The sequence below is a fragment of the Vipera ursinii genome (assembly GCF_947247035.1).
Source record: "Vipera ursinii genome assembly, chromosome: 4".
In the NCBI taxonomy this organism is placed as follows: domain Eukaryota; kingdom Metazoa; phylum Chordata; class Lepidosauria; order Squamata; family Viperidae; genus Vipera; species Vipera ursinii.
The window spans coordinates 78,327,728-78,350,981 of record NC_139514.1 but is presented as its reverse complement, the minus strand read 5'-3'; the positions used below and the strand labels follow the sequence as shown (position 1 = coordinate 78,350,981).

The following is a 23,254-nucleotide window of genomic DNA, read 5'->3' as shown; positions in this document are numbered from 1 at the left end:
CCGATGCTCTCCTTGTGCTGGAGCCAGAGAAAGGGAAGACAGCCCAGCTCTCCGCTTACTCGGACGCAGACTAGGCTGGCGACACTAAGAGTAGACGGAGCACCTCTGGTTTCCTCATATTGCTAAATGGCTGTCCTATCCATTGGCATGTTAGCCAGCAAAAACTTGTTTCTTGCTCCACGGCCGAGGCGGAATATGCCAGCCTGTCAGACACGGCCAATGATTTGATTTGGTTCGATGCTCTGATAACAAGCATCTGGGCACCTCCTCCTCTGCCCATCCAAATTCAAGAGGATAATACGGCTGCAATTGCAATCTCGGGAGCATATGCAGTGGGCTCTAGGTCCCGCCACATAGACATACGCTATAAAAATGTCAGGCAGCTTGCCAAAATGGGGTTTATACATGTTGAGCATTGTAACACAACTGACCACATAGCTGACCTGTTCACCAAACCTGTTCCCATTGACCGGCACAACCTTCTGTGTAAGCATTTGTGTTTGGTCTTCTGAACGTGTATATGCATGTCTATGACACCTGCTCGCCCCCTCACATACATTCACTGGTCCCTGTCATTGGCTGGCAAGAAGGGGAATTGTTAGATGTTTTTGTGCCAGCCATGGCAGTTCCCCATAAAGGTCATCAGATGGGAGCAAAGAGGCACCTTTGCTCCCACTGGTGGGTCAGGGGTCCCCGGCCCCTGCAGCCCCATTGGAGAGAGTTAATTGGTAAGGGAGGGGCTGAGGACCCCATAAAAACCTCTGCTCAGGGGCTGCTCTCTCTTGTTGTGTGCTCTCTTTGTTCTCTCTTGTTTGCTTTCTTGCTGATCCATGAGCTCAATCCAGGCATGGATGCCTCCATGCCAGGGAACTCTTTCTATTTACTTTATCGTTAAATAAAACTTTGACTGATTGCATCCCTGCATGCTGCCTTTTACTTGGAAGCACCTTAATGAACCATCGGTCTCATGAGGCCATCTCACAACCTCTTTATCCCAATTTGAAATTTGGAAGTTAATCGTTATTGTGTAAGAAAAGGAAAAGAGGGCAGAAATCTTAAAAGCATTCTTGTTCAAAAACCTAGCGATTCAGCTCCCTTTGTGACTTAATTGTTTCACCTGTTATTTAACCTGTAATATACTAGAATCATAAGTAGAAAAGGGGGCACACAATGCAGGGTAGAAAAGCAAGACAGATTCTTGAAGTCAGATCCTCCCCATTCTTAATGTAGCACCAAAAGTGGTGCTTGTATCCCCCTTGGCTGATAATGTAGTAAACAGATAGGGTAGCAAAGCTGGAAGATTAAATCAATCACTTTGACTATCATATCTTAAACAACCAGGGCAATATCTTGCAGAATTATGTTGCAAAGGGGAAAGGAAAGTAGGAAGCAATGGAGTAGCACCATATATGACAGTATAATTGTCTGTCAAACCAAGGAGCAAGGGTAGCAGCAATTACTCACTGGGAAAGGTTTATAAGTATATTTTCCCTAGGCCAGGGATGTCAAACTTGCAACGTCATGTCAAGTGTCATGACATATCGTGACTTTTTTTCCCATTGCCGGCAATGGGGTGGGCGCGGTTTCGGCATGATGCATCTGGCCCACAGGCCAGCAGTTTGACAACCCTGCCCTAGGCAATCTTCTTGGAGAGCTATGTGGCTGTAGTGTGTATGATTTTCCTTCCATTCTGTTATGTGTTGGAAGCTAAAATGATGTTATAGGCGCCATATATAAATATGTAGATATGTAGATGTGTCTGAAAGCTTGCAAATTCAGCTGATGAAATCTGGCTGTGGATGAAATTGGGCTATGCTGATGAAATACGATGAAATCAGACTATTTTGTGTATTGCTTGTGTTATAATGCAGAAAATGTGCTGAAAGTATGTCTCTGTGCTTACATCTCTGGGCATTATCTCTGGTATAGTTCCTCACTTTGACAGGATTCCCAGAGATGCTGGAGGGATATCAGGGACATTTCTGGAGACTACTGAAAGCCATCAGACAAAAAGCAGCACAACAGTTTCTACAGTAAATAAATAAAAGCAATAACTTTATGTTTTCTTGTTGACTGTTTTTCCTTCTTCTCTAAAGCTGAGAATGTTTAGAAATACCACCATAGCCACAGCATATCTCATTATTACAACTGGTGAAATCAATGTCTACTGCTAATGTTCCCCTTCATTATTCTGAATACAGAGAGAAGTCATTTGCAGTGTTTACATTGCAAAACACCATTGTTCTCCAAAATGCCAACATGTCTGCTGTCAAACTATATCACAATATCAAACTTCCCCTTTCTCTATGACAAATACTTTATAACTTTCCCCTCCAGATTGTTGTTGTCTGGGATAATGACTTAGAACTAAATTTATGAATTTAATGGGGTCTTTGTCTAGTACGGGTCAAAATCTCTCTAGAATATGATCAGACTAGAAGAATTGTGGTTTAGCAAATGTAAATGCAGTAAATTTGGAAAAGTTCCATCTTTATATCTTCCATATGGAGTGATAGACCAGAAAAACATCATTGTCTGCTGATAAAGTAACATCCCACGCCTCATTCTCCATGTGTGTACACTAAGCAGTGTATTCTGCTAGGCACCACGCTTTTACTGTATGTGTTGGGGCTAGAATGGAAATCTTCTTCAGTACTCCAATTTTTTCAAGAGTTCATTGTGAATGTATGGTCTTCCAGCTCTATTCCAATTGATTGATTGATTGATTGATTGATTGATTGATTGAATGAATGAATCACTGCAGTTGTTGTTAATAACAGGGTTATTAAGTGAAACTGACTTTCCCATTGACTCTGCTTGTCAGAATTGCCCTTAGAGTCAATTGTGAGCAAAAACATCAATTGAAATAGAACATTAGTATTGCTTTATTGATTGGAAGGCAGAGGAGAGAAAAAATGGTCTTAAATAAGTTTCTCCAGTACTAGTATGATACTGTATTATAAGGTAATCCTCGACTTACAACCATTTGTTTAGTAACCATTCAAAATTACAACAGCACCAACATAAATGAGATGACTCTTTTTCACACTTACAATTGTTGCAGCATCCCCATCATCACATGACCAAAATTCAGATGCTTGGCAACTAGCAAATATTTATGATGATTGCAGTATTCCAGGATTTGGGGACATTCTGACAAGCAGAGTCAATGGGAAAGTCAGTTTCACTTAATAACCCTGTTACTAACAACAACTGCAGTGATTCATTCATTCAATCAATCAATCAATCAATCAATCAATCAATTGGAATAAAGCTGGAAGAGACCTTGGAGGTCTTCTAGTCCAACCCCCTGCTGAAGCAGGAGATCCTATATCATTTCCTACAAAAGACTGTTCAGTCTCTTCTTAAAAGACTCCAATGATGGAGTGCCCATGATTTAAACTTAAATTTAAACTTAAGATTCACAATTGTGGCAAGAAAGTCCATAGAATGGGGCAAAACCAACTTAACAACTGTTTTGCTTAACAATGGAAATTTTGAGCTCATTTGTGGTAATAAGTCAAATACTACCTGTAATTTTCTTTCTGTCAGGACCCACCTCAATCCCACATCTTAAGGAAGCAGAACTCTTGGAAGCGATTTCTTCCAACAGGAACTTTTATTAAGAGTACTTGATAGCAGGCATAATAAACAGGATCTGAGATTGCCCACGCAGAGTGATAAAGTATTCCCAAACAAGACCCCACCCCATAGTCCACCCGCCCAATGTGGGACAGCTAATCCCCAGGTGTTAAGTCCATCATGGGAAAAGGGGAGATAACATCAGCCCATCTACAGCTCACACGATGGTCAGCAGCTTCTTCACACCTTCCTCTGAGAGCATAGACATAAACCAGATACAGAGGTTACATTCCTTATTTCCTCCCTTGTTCTAGCTGACAGTTTAGGAAGATAAAGTTCAGAGAGAGAGATAATGCAAGAAGCAAATTGTTACATTGCAGCGGGTGGGAAGAGGACACAGAGGCAATAAACAAAGCAAAAGTTTACATTGTAGGAGAAAGAGGAAGCAAAGGCAATAACCCCGCAGGCACATCCCCTCTCCCCCTTGGGAGTATGGCAGAACCCAGGGAAAGGTGAGATTTGATTTTAGGTCAGAGGGGATAGGCAGAAGTGAAACAGGAATGGGTTCTGACACTTTCTTTTCTTTTCTTTTCTTTTCTTTTCTTTTCTTTTCTTTTCTTCTTTTCTTTTCTTTTCTTTTCTTCTTTTCTTTTCTTTTCTTCTTTTCTTTTCTTTTCTTTTTGGTACCAGTTTAATAGAAAAAGGCTAACATTTTCATTATGTTTGGATCATATTTGATAACATTGATATCACAATAATCAGTTAGTTTTGTTATTTATCTTTAGTTTTTCCCAGCCCATTGTTTCTCATCCTCTGCAATTTTAGGAGATATGGACCAACTTCCAGAATTCTCAGGCCAGCATGATACATGGTATTTTATTTTTCAGGTGATAGGGAGGCAGTTTGATGTAGTGGTTAGGGTATCAGGCTAGAAACCAAGGGACTGTGACTTGTAGTACTGCCTTGGGCACAAAGTCAGCCTGGTGATCTTGGCCAGCCACTCTCTCCCTCTACCCTAGGAAGCAGGCAATTGCAAACCACTTCCAAAATCTTGCCAAGAAAACTTCAGGGACTTCACTAGGCAATTGCTAGGAGTCAGCAGTGGCCATCACATTAAAAAGAATTGAACAAAAAGGCAAGGAGAAAATAGTTTCCTATTCTCTATCTAAACTTCAGTTGAGAAAAAATATAATTGCCTGATGTATATCTCAAACAAACTTTGTTGATTAAAAAATCATCACATTAATATCATTTAAGGTAGTTGAGTGTTCATTCAGAGTTCTGTATCTGACATTCTATTGCTGAAGTGATTATTCCCTTATTCAGGGACCTCTGGGTTTCAATCTACACAAATCACAGATTGGTAAAGATTTGTGTAAGGATTAACTTACACAATTAACTCGTGAAACTTGCATTGTCTCAACAGGAACTTTTATTGGAAGGTATTGATAGCAGGATAGTAAGGCAGGATCTGAGGATTTCCCATGCAAAACATTACATTAAAAGAGCCCTTTCAAACCCCACCCCAAATGTCCATCTACCCAGTTTGAATTGAATCAATCCATAGGTGCTAAGTTGTTGTGGGAAAGAACTGATAAGATGCCATTCTCAAGGGTGTGTTTCTCTGCAGCTTCTTCCCATCCACCTAGAGATATGGTAGATGGCCAGAGGCACATTCTTTTCACACCGCAAAGTAAGATACTTCAAAGAGGATAGAACAAAGGAAGTACATTTCAGAAGACCCCTCCCCCCCCAGTAGAATTGCAGAACTCAAAAATCAGCATAAGAAAGAAATACATTGAGGGTGTGACAATTTGTAAATGTAGCTTTAATTCTACTTTGCTATATGAAATTAGATGTAGTGATTATTTTTTGTCTAAGTGTTGGGATGTCTACATAAAAGCTGTAAAATTGTTTTCATAGGAAGTAGAAATGGATGCTCATATAAGTTTAACCTACTATTGTCTTGCTAACATGTCTTCTACTCATCTTCTGTTATAATTCTTAATAATTTCCTTCATAGGAGATTACTAATTACTAAGAGCACATGTATTCCAATATTTTTAAAAGAAATGTTTATTTAAAAAACCAATGAGACAGGTTCCAATTTTTGATATATAAATACAATATGTAACAAATTAAAAAAATTCTTCCTTTTGAGAAGCTTTTAGTCTGCTACACTTATTTTTCTTGAAACTTTCAGATGTTTGTAGAATTTAAAATTCTACATACATTCTAGAAATGTTTTGCATTATATACAGTAGAGCATAATGTATGTCACTATCTTCTTTTTACTAGATGGAATACTGTACAGTATACCACATATCAAAATGAAATGAGGAAGTAAAGAGAATATTCCAGCACTGAACAGTTACAAAACCAAATGCCTAAAAAATTATCACATTCAGGTGTAACATGTCTTGTAAGCAGCTTCTATAGTTAAAGAATTATAAAATTCACTCCCAGGAAAAAAAATTCAGCTCTTAATTTACTGATTCAATTTTAAAAAACAATGCAACAATTGAATTTACACATAGTTACTTGATAATAAATTGTATGAATTCATTAGTGCAATTTCCTATAATATAGTTATGGGACTGCACTTCTATGGGATTGCTGCACAGGAAGAATCTATATTTTATACAGCTGGGTATTATGAGATCACAGGATCCTCCTTTTTCCTGTTTCTGACTCTGTCAATCAATTTTCCAAGAATATGATAATGTCATTGAAAGTGAAACTGTTTTAGTTGTCCCAATAAATAAATCCCAATAGACACATAGCCCCAAATTTAATATGTAAGGTAAAATTTCCTGAAACATAGCCCATATTCTTTTCTTCTCAGATCCTACAGTGCTACAAATTAGTACTGAGAACTGGATGATTTTTTTTTGCAACCTAATGGAGTCAAATGAAAGAAAAAAAGTAATTTATTAATAGAATATATAACAGCTCAGGTTTAGTAATGCCTTGACATAGTCATATTTGAAAATTTTACCATCCAAGGTTTTAAATGAAACACTTATTTTTTCCTTAATAGAACATAAAATGTACACAATAAACTTAATATTTCTATAAAAAGTCATTTCAAATCAGATTAAGTTCACAGTATGTTTTGAAAGCAATATAGTTCACCATTGAAGGTCATATTCAAAAATTCCCAAATTTTATCAATACAAATTGAAAATTGTGAACTAGAGAAGGTCAACTGCTACATCTATCTTGGTCAAAAGATAGATGTAGTGAAAGTGATATAATAGAGGTAATTTTGAACCAGACAAATTAGGTTGCAGAGCATTTGGACAATCTTATCCTAAATTCAAAAGCAACACATTAATCTACTTCAAGATAAAATTGTTTAATCAGTGTATATTATCAGTGTTGGCAAATGGTTGCAAAATCTGGGTATTAAATGCAAAAGCAGTACAGACGGTGAACATTACACAAAAAAAATGGAATAGGCAAATGCTCAATATAGCAAGACATAAAACATAGAATCTTAGGGCTGGAAGGCACCTCAGAGATCTTCTAGATCCAACCCACTGCTCAAGGCAGGAGACCCTATACCACCCAGGTCAAATGGTTGTCTACTTTTGAAAACCTCCAATGATGGAGAACCCACAACTCCATGAGGCAAGCTATTTCACTGATTAATTGTTCTTATTGTCAGAAAAATTCTTCTTATTTTTAGGTGGGATCTGTCTTTAACAAACTTCCACCCATTACTTCTTGTCATGCCTTGAAAAATAAGACAGTGCTTGGTGCTTTAAAGAATAAATCAATCACATCTTCTCTGTGACAGCTGCTAAGTATTGGAAGACAGCTATCATGTCCTCCTAATCCTTCTCTTCAATTGACTATACATGAAAATGACTCTGTAAATAAATCCCTGAAATATATTTAATTATGAGGACCGCAATTGGTACATTGGAGAAAAAGAATAGTGGTGGGAACTTTACTGAGATAACTAAAATTACATTTACAGAATCAAAAAAATGGGCCCACCAACTGGTAATGATATTGTCAGAATCCATTTATATCATATTCATAAATGGAATGTTTCAAACATTATTCCATGGATTCTGCCATCTCCCGAAGAGAAGAGAATAGATGTGTATTGAACCGGTATTAGGCATTTCAAAGGAAAGGAGAAGCCTTTTGAACTGGGGAAACAAAAGGGGGGCTAGCATCTGGCTTTTGTCACGGAAGACAGCAATAAACATGAAGGGTCCTAAATTCCTTTTTCCCACGAGATGGATGATACGAGAGGAAGGATGGGGGACTGACCAAATGGGGTTAAGAGGGGGTTAAACCGGGAACTCTTTATAAGGGTTTACTTTGTGGGATAATATTAAGTCCTGTCTTGTTTCCTACAACCAAGCATGTCATAGTAAAGATTCTTTTTGGAATAGATTTGACTCCAAGAATTTTGTGTTCCTAAGACGTGGTTTGGGGTGGGTCCTGACATTAGACAGGACTTGCACTGAAAGTCAACCTGGGAAGAGGAACCTTACCGGGGGACTTTGCAAATAAATATGATGTCTGACGATGAAGGAAGAAGGGAGGGAAGCCCCACGGAGAAGGAGCCTTCCTCCCAGCCGAATTCCCAGAAACATTGGGAAGCTGAAGCATCATATTCCTCCTGGGAGGAAATGGCGGAGCAGCATGAACGAAAACCCCGGTGGTCGATGGGCGTTGGAAGGAAAAGTGAGTGGGAAAAGGCTTCGGGAGAAGTGACCCTGAGATGGAGCGACCACCAACCGGAATGGAAACAAGAGATGGAGAACTCCCTGCACGCTAGTGAGGAAGAGCGGATTCTGGAAAAAGCTATTGACTTGATGAAAACAACCCTGAGCTCACTAAGGGAGGAGAGAGCTGGAAACTGCAACCGACACAACACCTGGGGTCGCAACTGGAGGGGTAACGGAAGGGATCCAACACCTGAAACACCAGGGCCATCCAATGGAACAGGAGCCGCTGACTCAGCGGTACCCACCCACCCCAGACACCCAGATGGGGATCGAGATGAGGAGCGATACACTCTGCGGCGCAGACAACGCTCCAGCCAAAGATTCCCACCCCTGGAAGCAAAGTTCAAGGGGGAGCCATCACGACTGGGATTTTTCCTAACCCAGGTCCTCAGCTACACGGAAGAGTACGGACGGGACATTCCCAGTGAAAAAACACACATCTGAATTGTGCAATCTGCCCTGGACGGGATGGCTGCAGACTGGGTGGTGAACCTGCATGACTCCAACACCCCAGAACTCAACGATTTCAACCGATTCATGTCATCCTTGAGGCGATGATTCGAGGATCCTTTGGCTGACCGGAAGGCCCGGGAGAGAATCAAGACGGTGAGGCAGGGCAGGCGAGCAGTGGCCAAATATACCCAAGAATTCCGAGCCATCGCCAGCAAGCTGAACTGGCCAGAAGACATCCTCCTCAGCCATTTCAAAGATGGTCTAAACTACGACCTGTATGACGCTTGCCTGCCTCGGGGAGACCCCTACCATCTTGACGACTGGTATGTCCTGGCAGAGGAAGTGGAAATAGACCTATTGAAGAGACAACGCAGAGGAAAACCATGGGGCCGCCTGCCACTCGAGCAAACACGTGAGGGGGAAAACCCACTGGTCATGGCTAAAAAATCAAAGGGATGTTTCAATTGCGGGAGAGAGGGCCACCGTGCTGCAGAATGTCATTCGAAAGCCCCTCCACACAAAACAGAGGCACCATCTTCCAAAAAGCTTGGGAAGTCTCAAGGCAACCCAAAAGAATCTTCCATGAAGGGGACAGAGGCTGTAGAGTCCACAATTCCTGCCAAAACCTGGGATTGGACTCCGGCCTACACCACAGGGGCGGTGGACACCTCGGAAGACAGCTCAGAGGGAGAACCTTTGGTAAGTGGACCTCTTCCACCCATACTTAAGACAGTGACTATATTAGCTTCCTCTGTACCAAAAGCCAATGAAATAAAAGCTCTGATAGACTCTGGCTGCATCCGCTGCCTCATCAGCCCAAAACTGGTGGAGGAACTGAGCATCCCAGTGAGGAGGCTAAAACAACCAATCTCCTTCAGTCAATTAGATGGGTCTATAGCAGGGGGGGGACCAGCTACCCTAGCCACTCTACCAATCCACATGTCCCTGGGGTCCCATGAGGAGGACATAACGTTTATAGTGGCCCCAGGCATGGAATGCCCAAAGATTTTAGGACTGGAATGGCTGAAGAAATGGAACCCCGGGATAAACTGGAGGACTGCAGAACTCAACTTCCCAAAAGGGGAACAGGAAAACGTAAAACCCCCAAACACACCCCAACCCAGAGGGAGGAGACAGCAGCAGTGGGGAAAGAGAAGGGGCTACCAGAGATACCGGAGGAATACAGGGACCTGGCTGAGGTTTTCAGTGAGGAAAGAGCAGATGAGCTTCCCCCCCACTGCCCCACAGACTGCACCATAGAATTCAAACCTGGGGCAAAACTCCCAAAACCCAGGATGTATGCCATGAGCCCAAGGGAAATGGCAGAAATGGAAAGATTCATAAAGAAAAAATTAGAAAGAGGATTTATTGAGCCCGCCAAACCCAAAGTGGCCGCCCCGGTTCTGTTCAGGGAGAATGGATGGATGATACGAGAGGATGATATGAGAGGAAGGATGGGGGACTGACCAAATGGGGTTAAGGGGGGGTTAAACCGGGAACTCTTTATAAAGGTTTACTTCATGGGATAATATTAAGTCCTGTCTCGTTTCCTACAACCAAGCATGTCATAGTAAAGATTCTTTTTGGAATAGATTTGACTCCAAGAATTTTGTCTTCTTAAGACGTGGTTTGGGGTGGGTCCTGACAAATATATGACATAATGAAGCTGATAGGTTCAAGGAAATGACTATTGGCTAGCTATTTTGTATAACAAACGAACAGATCAGTGGTGGACAACAGTTCTCAAGTGGATATCAATTAACCATAAAAGATCCAGGAAATCCCAAATAAATATTGGTCAGATAATTAAATTCAGTTCAAAGTTTGTAACTTCACCAAAATAATTGTGTTTTCTTATGATGGAATTTAAAGATTATAATATATATTGAGTTTCCTCACAAGGAAGCAGATTCAGGTTTAGTCATGTGTAGAGTTAGACGCACTGAAGTCAGTCAGTCAACATTGATTTCAGGGTGTCTGTTTTAAGCATACAACTTGAACCTAACTCACAGTTATTGCTGAATGCTGCCATGGGAAGAGATTTGTGGCATGGTAATGTTCCTTTACATTTTATTTGTTGCTACATATTACAATAGGTATGATACTGCCATATTTGAAGACAAGAATTTTTTCCTGGTATTGAATAGAGTTCCCCAATCTTGCTTATACAGTAGTTGTTGGAGATAACCATTCTTTGCTTGTTTCAAGAAATAGAATGAATAATTGCTTCATCTTTGAGCATTAGTGTTAAAAAACACTTTCATGCCTTTGCAAACATGTTCTACGCACATCCAACCCATCCTTATGTCTACTTGATAGAGATCTCGCTGATGTCCTGGTAGTCAATACACTTTCCCTTCTAGTCTCCGAACTGTCACTCAGTAGCACCTTCCGTCCTACTACCTGCATGGACTTCTGATAAAACTCTTTGGATGCAAAGTAGTAAATGAATGGATCTATGCAGTTGTTGAGACAACTAAGGCACAAGGTGAGTTTATAAATATGATAGTAACCCTCTCTTTCTGTGAGACGGCTGATGATGTGTACCAATAGGATAAAGTTGTTGGGTGCAAAACAAATGATAAAAACCAAGAGCACTATTATAGCCAAGTAGACCGACCGTGTCTTCTGCCCATTGCTGTATTTGTGAGAAGCTTGAATAAGCTTCCAAATAATGGTAGTGTAGCAAGCAACGGTAACTGTGAATGGAAGCAAGAAAAAGAAAAAAAAGGGCAGCAGGAGGAAAGCTCCCCATGCAGAAATACTGGGAAGCATATCCCATTGAAGGATATCAAAACAGGTTGTAATGTTCAGTTCTTTTACTTCGTAAGTCAGGTTAGTTGAGGCAAGGGGCCACAAGGTGAATAATACAAAAAACCACATTACAATACAGGTAACAATTGCATATCTCTTTTTTCTCCATTTTTGGGAGGTCAGTGGGTATACCACCCCCAAATAGCGCTCAAAGCTGATGAAGGTCATAGTCAATATGGAGGAATACATGTTTGCATAAAACATTATTGTGACGTAGCTGCACAGCTGTTTGCTGTAAGACCAGTGGTTCTTGTTCACGTGGTATATAATCTGAAGGGGAAGACAGGAGGCCAGTGCAAGATCTGTTAGGCTAAGGTTAATCATGAGAAGAATTGATGTTGTTTTGGGTTTGATATGAAAGAAGAGAATCCAGAGGGAGAAAATATTTCCAGGGATACTGATAATAACAATTAGTGAATACACAGTTGGTAAGATGATCATAATATTAGGATTCTTAAGCATGTCCATTGTTGCATCATCCAGTGACACGTTTTTAATCATTTTCTGTATTTGATTTCTTTGTTCTTGGAAATTTGAAAGATGTATCTCACAGCTTAAATTTGTACCCTATAAAGTAGAAAAATATAGAAAAAAGGTCAGTGACAATGTGAAAGAAAACTTAGATGTGGCTCCTTTTATAGTACCACTTTCTCACATGTCATGTACACCTTTTTAAAAACAGTTGCATATCCCTTTCTAAAGATATTTACTAAAGTAACTAGGCAATCTACTGCTTTTGCTACCAAATTTATTCAGTATATCTATTAAGTATCTCAAAATTAAATTTGCCAAGCATTTGTACATTGCATAGTAGCACTGCAACAGATCAGTAACATTCAACAAAATATAATAAAACAGTAATATAGATTATAAAGATGTAAACTATGGAAAGAAGGGAGGGAGGAAAGAAGGAAATTTAAATGAAATATCTTTTTTATTAAAAATACTGTATAAATGAGGTAACAGAAGGACCCAACTCTGGCCCCAGAAGTAAGACAAGGATAATCATGGCAAAACCATGAAGCTGCTTTTAAAAAAGCCTCTCACTCTTCTGGTCTCCCTTTGGATTTCAGATTAAGTGGATATTTTAAGAAGACTTCCTGGGGATAGCTTCAGACTATGTGCATTTAGTGGGTGGCATTCCATTAGGTACCATTGTCCATGGACATCAGTGTAGCCCCAAATATTTCTTTAGTGCTCTCAGATAGTAGCGTCCCCATTTTATTAGGCTAAAATAAAATAAAAAATAGGAAGTAGATATGTTGCAAGACAACAGTTTTTTACATTATATTTATTTACAGGAATGCCTTTTGCTCCTCAAAGGTTCTAATAGGATTTTAGAGGCTACTATAAATTCTGACATATATATTGTTTTCTATGTGGATAAGTTCATCATAGTAGTTGTCTTGAGAATGTGCACCCTAGACATACACTCAAAATTCTAGATGTGCCACTGGCACCTTCTCCTGTTCCACTGCAAACCCAGCACCAGATACAATAGAAACCAATGAAAGTGAAAAATACCATCATCGTCGTCGTCGTTGTCATCGTCGTCGTCATAGTAGTAATAGTAATAATAATAATAATAACGATGATGATGTGGTCAAAAATTTTGCTGATGCAAATATGGGAGTTGGTGCCATTTATCCAGCAATCACCAGATGAACTGGGAGAGATTTTACTAGTAAATGCATGTATCACAAGATAAAGACAATACTTTGATTGCTAGGAATGTATAGAATTTCCATTTTATAAATCATATTATATGCATACTATCTGATTAAAATTTCAAAAGCAAATTAATGCTAATGTCTAGGAGTGTGAGCACTTCCCTTTTCATCACAAGATCGAAGGCAAAACACAAATGGTTGACTACCACAGAAAGACAAGTCATTCCATGTCAAAGAAGAACTGGCCATGCATTTTACAACTAAATACATATGTATATCATGCATGCATGCAGCATACAAAATATAAAGTACGTTATAATATTCTATTTCAGGATTATGCAAAACTCAGAAAAAAAGAAGATGGAATTGTAAGCCAGAGAAGTTATAAACTAGGTTACCAATTGTACCAGTTGTAACCAGTACCAGTTGATTGCTTCAAGGGCAACCAAAGTTCTATTAATTCTGTTATTGTTTCAATCCAATATTTTATTCTGGCTCAGGAGTATTTTAGTGAATGATACAGAAGCAATGGTGTAGATCAGGGCTTTTCAACTTTTTCACCCATTGTACCACTTTTAAGATATGGCAACACGTGAGTAACACCAGTTGCTTAGCAAGATGTCAAAAACCTGATGACCAAGAAAAAAAAAGGACAAAAGTGATGAAGTACTGATAGTCCTCGACATACAACAGTTTGCTTAGTGACTGTTTGAAGTTACAATGGCACTGAAAAAAGTGCCCCCCAAGCCACAGCTGAGCAAGACACCTGTCTGCCCCACTGGCTGCGCTTTTCCTCCTGTCCAAGGTTTTCATTGTTGTGAGCATTTCTGTTGAGGATTGGGAGCATGGGTGGGGTGGGAGGTGTTTGATTTTTATCCCCCCCCCCACATCTGCTGGGTGGTTGCAGCAGGTTTTGGTCACTTCACATGAGCCTGGGACAGTGTGACCATCATAAATATGAATCAGTTGCCAAGCATCTGAATGTAAATCACAAGACCCTGGAGATCCTGCAACATTCCAGCTGATTGGTGCTTTTTCTGGGCTCAGCAGAAGCGCCGAGCTCCAGCTGGAGTCTGGCATTGTTGCTGGCATTTCTGCTGAGCCCTGACAGCCCCGAAGAAGCGCTGATCCTGGCGTTTCTGCTGAGCCCTGACAACCCTGCAGCTCCAGCCATCTCTCGCTCAGGCTTATGTGGTGCTGCCACTGGTTCAGCTCATTCCCCTCCCCCGCTACCACTTTTCTAGGATGGTCGCATACTACCTACCAGGTGCCAATGTACCACAGGTGGTACCCATACCACTGGTTGAAAAGCCCTGCTTTAGAGAGGAGAAGGATGGCACCTATCAGGTAGCACGCAACCATCCTAGAAAAGTGGTAGTGGGGGAGGAGAATGAGCTGAACCAGTGGGAGCACCGCACAAGCCTGAGTGAGAGATGGATGGAGCTGCAGGGCTGTCAGGGCTCAGTGGAAGTGCCAGGATCAGCACCAGGCTCTAGCAGGAGCTCAGCGCTGATCCTGGTGCTTCTGCTGAGCCCAGAAAAAGTGCCGATCACCTGGAATGTTGCAGCATCTCCAGGGTCTTGTGATTTATATTCAGATGCTTGGAAACTGATTCATATTTATGATGGTCACAGTGTCCCAGGGTCATGTGAAGTGACCAAAACCTGCTGCAACCACCCAATGGGGGGGGGAATAAAAACCAAACACCCCACCCCCACCCTCACTGCCAATCCTCAACAGAAATGCTCACAACAATGAAGCGGGCAGGCGGGCAGGCAGGTGTCTTGCTCGGCTGTGGCTTGGGGGGCACTTTTTTCAGTAACTTTGAATCGTCACTAAGTGAACTGTTGTAAGTCGAGGACTACCTGTACTTCATCACTTTTTTCCCTTTTTTTGATCATCAAGTTTTTGACACCTTGCTAAGTGACTGGTGTTACTCACATGTTGCCATATCCTAAAAGTGGTACAATGGGTGAAAAAGTTAAAAAGCCCTGATTTAGAAAACAAGCAACATAGTTTAATTGTGGTAAATCCACCTGGGTATACACTTAGACAACCTGTAGTTCTAAGTATGTACACCATATAAAGAAAGCAGCTGCTAAATCAAACAAGACTGGAATGAATAAAAGCCTATTTCTTTTATTAGGAATAATTCCAAGTGGAGAGATTCTTGGACTATCAATCAAAATATATTAATTTTCTGTGAAAAGGAAAAAAAAGAATGAAATGAGAAAAGTTGGGTAGATTACAAATGGGAAATATCATTATTGATTATTATGAAAAAGGATGCTTGTGATGGCAGTTCTGTTTCAGTTTTCGGAGGCTGAATGAGACAAAGCTGAACCCAAGTAGGGTCAACCTGCTGTTTGTTCATCAGGACTCTCCATGTGCTTCAGGGCTGTATTTCAAAGACAAAGCAAGTCTGTGCCTTGAGGATCCTTGCAAATGTTTTAATAAGTCAAGTCTACTCCCTTTATATACACACTCTCTAAATCGGCCAAATTACTATTAAAGTCTCACATCCATACATTTCTCAATAATATGCTTAAGAAGCAAAAATCTGCTTTTCATATCCCTTCCTAGCTAAAAACCAAACTATACTTCCCAAATGTTGCTGTCACCTCTTCTACTCTTTGAAACAGAAGGTTATATAACACATTCCCAGGTACATTTAATAAGCTAACTCCTCTATCATTTTTGCATTTCTTTCTGTTATATTTCCTTTTGTATAAGAAAATGACATTCTTCCATTTATCAGGTGCAGAAGCATACACATGTATGAAACAAGTTATAGAGTCACTCTATAAGCAAACAGTACCCATATTATAATCTTTCAAATAAAATCTTTATTCTTGTTATATCATCTTTAACTGCAGCCTTACCATATTTCAAGATCTTACAAGTTTATTACTCTTGTTTCATTTTTGTTTTTTCTGGGATAATAACATACAGCATATAACAACTGCCAAGGTCAGCTACAATATTTGGGCTTATACAACAATAAATGATGAAAATCAAATCTTTTTAAAGCTATGCTTATGCATCAATCTCTTTTTAAAATATTTTTTCTTCACATTGCATGTACACTTACCTATTTGGATTTTATTTGTTTCTTTGCTTGCAGACAATTTCCTTTGCAGTAATAAAGTCAGAGGGTGGAGAGATAACCACATTACATTTTTCTCTATAAGCTATCTTCTGAAAAAGGAGGGGTATTTTTATTTGTTTTTGGAGTATAGGCACATGTAAAGAACTTGTGGTAAGGCACAACATTACCACACCGCAAATCTTGAAAGTCTAGGTAGAGATTTTGGAGCTCCACATAAGGGAGTTCAGGAGGAAGACTTTACAAAAAACAATGAGGTGAAACAACAACTGTGTAATTGCTGTGTTGATTATAGCAGGGAAACTGAGAGACATTAAAATAACTTCAATAAGGTTAAGATAGCAAGGCCAATTATTAGGGATCATGAGAGTTGTCATTTAAAACAGTGGTTCTCAACCTTTTCTTCACCACAGACCCCCTTTAAATACTTTTTCTGGCCATGGACTATGGCCACAGACCATCAATATTTAACTCAAGATTTAAATCATAACATTTCCTCAAGCATTCACAGACCCCCTGTGATGACATCATGGCTCCTCAGGGTCTGTGGACCACAGGCTGAGAACCACTGAACAACATCTGGAGATCATCTGAGTAAATATCTCTCTAGCCTAGAGAAAAAGGTAATACTGTAAGAAAATCAGTTTGGCATTATTGAATAAGACTCTGCCGCACAATTAAGTTTTTTAATTGCCACCAGGTCTTAATCAGAGTTGACGTTATCTGTGACCATCCAGATATGGTTATCAACATTTCCTATGATTAATACATTATTCATGGAGAGCCACAGATTCCCCACTCAAAGTCTAGAATATTGGTGATACAAATGCAAAAATAATAGGAACTTTTGTATCCCCTCCTGTGTACCTTGCCTACTATAACTCTGCAATTTTTTATTATGCACCCATGGGTGATGTTAAAAAAACCCCTCATGTATGACATTACCAATTTAGGCTACAAATATTTATACACAATTTCCTTGAAGTATTATTTGCTGGAGGCAAATTTGGTCTGGTTCAATATTATTATATTACTATTAATTAAATGTATATGCTGTCCATCTCATTCTAAAAAGTGAGTCAATAGAAGCAGAAATTTGTTAAAGAACTCTATATTATTTTTTCTCATCCATTCAAATTATGTTTCTACTCAAAAGATCACCACTTGACATTTTTTTCTTTTTCCTTTTTTAAAAATTCCCCACCAGAGTACTAGTAAAATGTTTATTTACGTATGATAGAGGACTAGCCTCAAAGTAACTAAAATATTTCATTCTAGGACAGCTCTTGTGATCAATCAACCGGAATAAATATTGCAAAAAAAAATGTTCACTGAAATGGATGAGTTCACAACTGTCTCTGTCTCTGTCAATATTGTTACCAACAAATCTCAACAATAACCTTTTTATCTCTTTCTGCCAGCCTAATGAAGAATATTCTGCATACTTCAAGCCAATTTTTTTTAAGATCTAGTGGTTTCAAGCTTGGCTGATCTGCACATTGCATCACTGCACACAAATAGCTTGCCATGTGAAAATAACTGCTGTGTGGCATGATTTTATCGTAATGTTCATGTGGCAGCTGTGTGCATTCTACCCTCAAAAACCTGTGCTGTAAACAGACTTTGAAACTGTGAAACAGAAGCCAGAAGAAATGAGGAAGTGGTGGAAATGATTTGCATGAAAGGGTTGTGAGACTCGGAGGGCACACTGCTGAAACACACATTTGAAGGTAACCTCCAAATCTTGCAACCCATCATGTACTATACCAGACTGCACAATTGCTTCAGGAATGAGGACTCACTAAAATTAGGCATTGCATTCCCAAATTTTGGTCAGAGGAAGCTGACAACAAGGCAAACAGTAATAGTCACTTATTTGCACTTAAATTTTATTTTATTATTCAATTAAGTCAATGTAATTAACATAATTGCCTCCACTATAATTAATAATTTCCTTATGTCATATTCAAAATGACAATTTGAACAAAGCAGTTACTTTGGAGATTTTAAAGAGTGATAGGACTCTGAAGCAGCAGTTTATCCTGCGATGTAATAAATGGATAGGTAAAAAAGTGAACTTTAAAAAATAATACCTTATAGAAAATTTTTATATCCAATGGTCTTTCAGGAATATTGGATTATAATGACTATTATTTATAGCCAAGAGTAGCTAATGACCCCTAACTAAGAATTACCCAACCAAATGCTAAGCTTGTAAGCCGCCCTGAGTCTTCGGAGAAGGGCGGGATATAAATGGAATTAAAATAAAAATAAAAAATAAATATCACTTTCAGTTGTTTCTTACTATTTTAATGACCCAAAGGTGCTTTTTCAAAAGGCAACTTTGTTTTTCCTTTAAGACATTTCACTTCTCATCTAAGAAGCTTCTTCAGTTCTGACTGAATAGTGGAGGATGGAAGGATTTACATTCCTCGCAGTCTATCCTCCACTATTCAGTCAGAACAGAAGAAGCTTCTTGGATGAGAAGCAAAACATTTTCAAGAAAAAAGTCCAGTTGCTGTTTGAAAAAGCATCTTTGACCTGGATGACTGAGAATCTCCATACACTTATTATTTTAAGTAAAGAACAAATCAGAGCAATGACTTCTTCCGAGAGAAAATCTTTATCATCACTGTTGCTGCCATCATCATTATAATCTTCATTGATGTAGTGCCTAAATAGTCGTGGAATAGGAATACTGTGTCTAAAATCATTGTCTACAATAAATTGAAATGAATATTATAATGCCCAGAATGAAATAACAATAGAATGATAATGATCTATTGTCAACTACAGAGCACTGTTGAGGAAGTAGAGTGTCTAGACCCATTTTAATCAGATTCAGACATGGTCATGGCACAGAAACAGCATTGATTTCATTGGTAGATGACCTACCTCTGTTTGGGCATAGATGGGAGGAATGCACCCCTTGGTACTTTTAGATCTCTCAGTGATTTTTAATATTGTTGCTCAGGGTAATTCCTCAACTAACTAAAAGAGTTGGGGCTTGATGGTGCTGTGCTTCAATTGTTTCATTTCTGCTTGAGTGACTGGTACCAGTTCTTGGTAGGTAAGAAGAAATCCACCTTGTGGTTCCTTATTTCTGGAGTTCTTCCAAGTTCTATTCTATCACTTCACCTGGTTTACATCTAAATGAAGACACTAGCAAAGGTTGCCCATCAATTCACAGTGAGATACCATCAGTACCCAATTACATATCTCCATTCTGAACCAAGCTGGAGATGCAGTGAAGTCTTAAACTGAGGTCCTCAGACTATATGGATTCGAATAGGATGAAATAGTCTCAAATTGAACCCTAGCAACCCTAGTTGCTCTCGGTGCAGAAGAAATCTCTCTTTTTCATTTTTGGTGATAATTCTTAAAAAATGATACTCCCCTAAAAAAGCAGGTACATGACTTGGGATTTTTCTAGATTTATGGCTACTGCTTAATAAGCAGATGGAGACCACAGCTATGGGACTTTCTTCCAGTTTTGGCTGATGTACTATAGTAGGGAACCCTTGCCATAGTAACTTATTTTCTCATAACCATCACTTCATGTATTGTTGTTGTTAGTTGTGAAGTCATGTCCGACCCATCACGACCTCATGGACAATGTTCCTTCAGGCCTTCCTGTCCTCTACCATCTTCTGGAGTCCATTTAAGCTCATGCCTACTGCTTCAGTGACTCCATCCAGCCACCTCATTCTCTGTCGTCCCCTTCTTCTATTGCCCTCAATCTTTCCCAGCATTAGGCTCTTCTCCAGTGAGTCCTTCCTTCTCATTAGGTGGCCAAAGTATTTGAGTTTCAACTTCAGGATCTGGCCTTCTAAAGAGCAGTCAGGGTTGATCTCCTCTAGGACTGACCTGTTTGATTGTCTTGCAGTTCAAGGGACTCGCAGGAGTCTTCTCAAGCACCATAGTTCAAAGCACCATAGTTCTCAAGCACCATAGTTCAAAGGCCTCAGTTCTTTGGTGATCAACCTTTCTTATGGTCCAAGCCTTTCTTATGGTCCAACTACTTATTATAACGATCAATAAAACAATACCTTCCCCCTCTTTTCTCCTCAAATTCTAGCTATGAAGTATGTTAAGCTGATAAATGAATAAGTTGCAATTACTCTATGAGCTTCCCAGTCCAACATTCTAACCAATATACTGAACATGATACAGAATCAATGATAATAATCATATTACAGGTAAATAGACTGGGTAGGTAAGTACAAATAAGTACAAATAAGAGCCAATGGGTATTTGGAAGTAGGAGTAAAAAGCAAACACATTTTTAAATACCTAAACATTTTGGTGGAATAGCTATTATACAATATTTTACATTTCAGAAAAGTCTGGGAAAGTCTGTAAAAGCCACTTTCAATCAATTACCTTCTATAAGAAACAACAGAGAAAGTTTCTTTATGCATGTAAAAAATAAATGCTATTGTAAGCTATAATTCCCCGTGTTCTGTTTTCAAAGCAGCTGGAGCAAAAAAAGATTCCCTCCCCTCCAATAAAGTTATTACAGCATTTATGTAGTTTATGAATCTTCTCCTAACTTTTGTTTTCTCTAGAACAGCATTGTATATATTGCTTTGTTTTATCAGATGCCTGTCTCAGATGCAGAAATAGTACTAATGTATTTCTTTCTGCTTTAACTAAAATGAAACATTATTTATAATAGTCAATTATGTTAGAACATCAACTACATATGCAGTTTTAATAATAGTTCTGATTACACAGTAACAGCTCTTCCCCAACTCTTTGCTGATTGCATATTAGTGTATCATCTGTTTTAAAAATATCTTACAGTTTTTTAATTTATCAATAGTGGCCTTTTATCAGTAGTTACAATGTAATAAACTATAGTACTATTTTTTATTGAATAATAAACTTGAACTATCTCACATTGTTCTTAGAATGTATATATTTTAAGCAAAAATTTGACAAATGAATAATAATTACCTGCTGCAGTGTGTGCTACATTCAAGAGTGCTTATAATAGGAAGTGAGCTGATTTTGTTTCAGACTAGCTCAGGAAATGACCATCTCTCTCCCTCACTGTCATACAAACACACACACACACACTTAACTCTTTCATCATTGATATTATGTGTTATGTATCCAGGTGCAGGCATCTGCATAGCAGCAGCCACTAGGGGGTGTTGGCCTGGACGGTTTTGGCGGGAAACCTAGTTTCGGCGGGAAACCTAGGGCCAACCCCATTGGCAGGCCGCCTACCTGGCCAGGTATATAAGGTGGCCAGGTAGCCCTTGTTCTCCAGTGCGTACCCCCCACAATAAAGAGCTGAACACGTACTCCAGCTGGCGTCTCTTCCTTGCGTCGGACCCACTACATTACAGTGGCGACGAGGGTGGGATTCGGCTGACAGAAGAGCTGAAGTCACTAGGGGAACACACTGCGTGCTGAAGGAAAAGAGGAATCTTTTCCTTTCCCCCCCAACACGACCGCCAGCCACCGCAAAAGACCTGAGACCGGCTCCGGCCACCGCAATAAGCATCTTGACCACACGCCACAGCAACCAACGGAAGGGCGATGGCACAAAGAGGCAACCCCACGGGTTCAACACCCGCCACCCAGAGAAATGGGCCCAATACCTGTTGCACGCCGAGCTGTACATGAGATTTAACCAAATCTCAGAGGACGACTCGAAGGCGGCAACCCTGCTCTGCATACGCGGACCCACACTCTTCGAGGTCGCCACAAACCTGTTCGCCCCGGAGGCCATAGAAACCGTCTCTTACCGGGACCTCATCACCAAGCTTAACGCGAATTTCCGGCCCCGCATGTCCAAACTGGCTTTGAGGTTGCAGTTTGAGAAGAGGGACCAGCGTCCCGACGAGTCCGGGGCCGACTACATCACCGCCCTGCGAGAAGCCGCCGTCGCCTGCAAATTTTCGAACCTGGAGGAGCGGCTACGCGACAGGCTGGTTTGCGGCCTACGAGACATGAGGCTGCAGGAGCGCCTGTTCGCGAAAGATGAGGTCTCGCTCCAGGAGGCCCAGGACGCCATCCTGGCCCACGAAGTGGCCTGCGGGGCTGTCCAGGCTGTCCATGTTCTGTACCAGCCTACTACCGGCCCTGCAGAAAAGGCAGGGACAACCCCTTTACAAATGGCAAGAGGCTGGAACTAAGCCTGCCAAATTTATTAACATAAAACAGAGCAAAACAAGACATGAACCATGAAACAGGAGCTATTCAAATGGTTGCCTTCAGCAAACCAGCCTTCCCACGCATTCCCCTTTTAAACAGTTCAGGGCGTGGCTTCTCTCTGCCTCCTTCCAAGGTGCCCCATTGCCTTCCTCTGTTTACTCCTGATTGACTGCCTCTTGCATCGGGCGTCCTTGAACAGGGCCAGCTGTGGGTCATCTTCATCCACGCTGTCAGGCTCACACAGCAGGGTCTGCATCATAACCTGGCTGAGGGCTCTGCGGAGCCTCAAGGCCATCATTAGCAAGCTCTCCAATACCCTCAGCAAGCTCTCCCACACTCCCCTCCTCCTCCTCTGAATCGTCCGACCCAACTGCCAAACCCACAGGCTGACCCCGAATCACAACAGTCCAGGAGTCCAGAACTGGCAGCCAAATGGCCAGCATACACCAGCAAGTCATCTCAGCCAAGGACGAGGAGGATGAACAAAGCATCGACCTCCTCCAGCAGAGGTCGACCCCCGACCAACGAGGAGGGTGCCTGGACAAGCCCAAGCCGGCCAACAGCTCGCAGAAGTGCACAGGTTGCGGCAGAAACCACATGCGCAGCCTCTGTAAGTTCCGGTCGGCCACGTGTCGGGCCTGCAAGAAGACAGGCCACATAGCCATGGTCTGTCGTAGCCGCCGCCCCCGAGAAGAGATCCATGAGCTGTA

General features: G+C 40.5%; 1 protein-coding gene across 1 annotated transcript; it reads right to left on the bottom strand.

Moving 5' to 3' along the window:
* Nucleotides 1-10,251: 10,251 nt before the first annotated feature.
* Nucleotides 10,252-21,346, bottom strand: LOC310639758 (P2Y purinoceptor 8-like). Its single transcript, XM_083361623.1, has 2 exons — nt 21,336-21,346; nt 10,252-12,167 (listed from the first exon to the last, which is right to left on the bottom strand). The coding sequence occupies exon 2, from the start codon at nt 12,099-12,101 to the stop codon at nt 11,034-11,036; it is 1,068 nt and encodes a 355-aa protein (XP_083217749.1). The 5' UTR covers nt 12,102-12,167; nt 21,336-21,346; the 3' UTR covers nt 10,252-11,033.
* Nucleotides 21,347-23,254: the final 1,908 nt, after the last annotated feature.

Coding starts and splice junctions, on each gene's coding strand:
- LOC310639758 (XM_083361623.1), bottom strand. CDS start 12,101: ATGATTAAAAACGTGTCACTGGATGATGCAACAATGGACATGCTTAAG.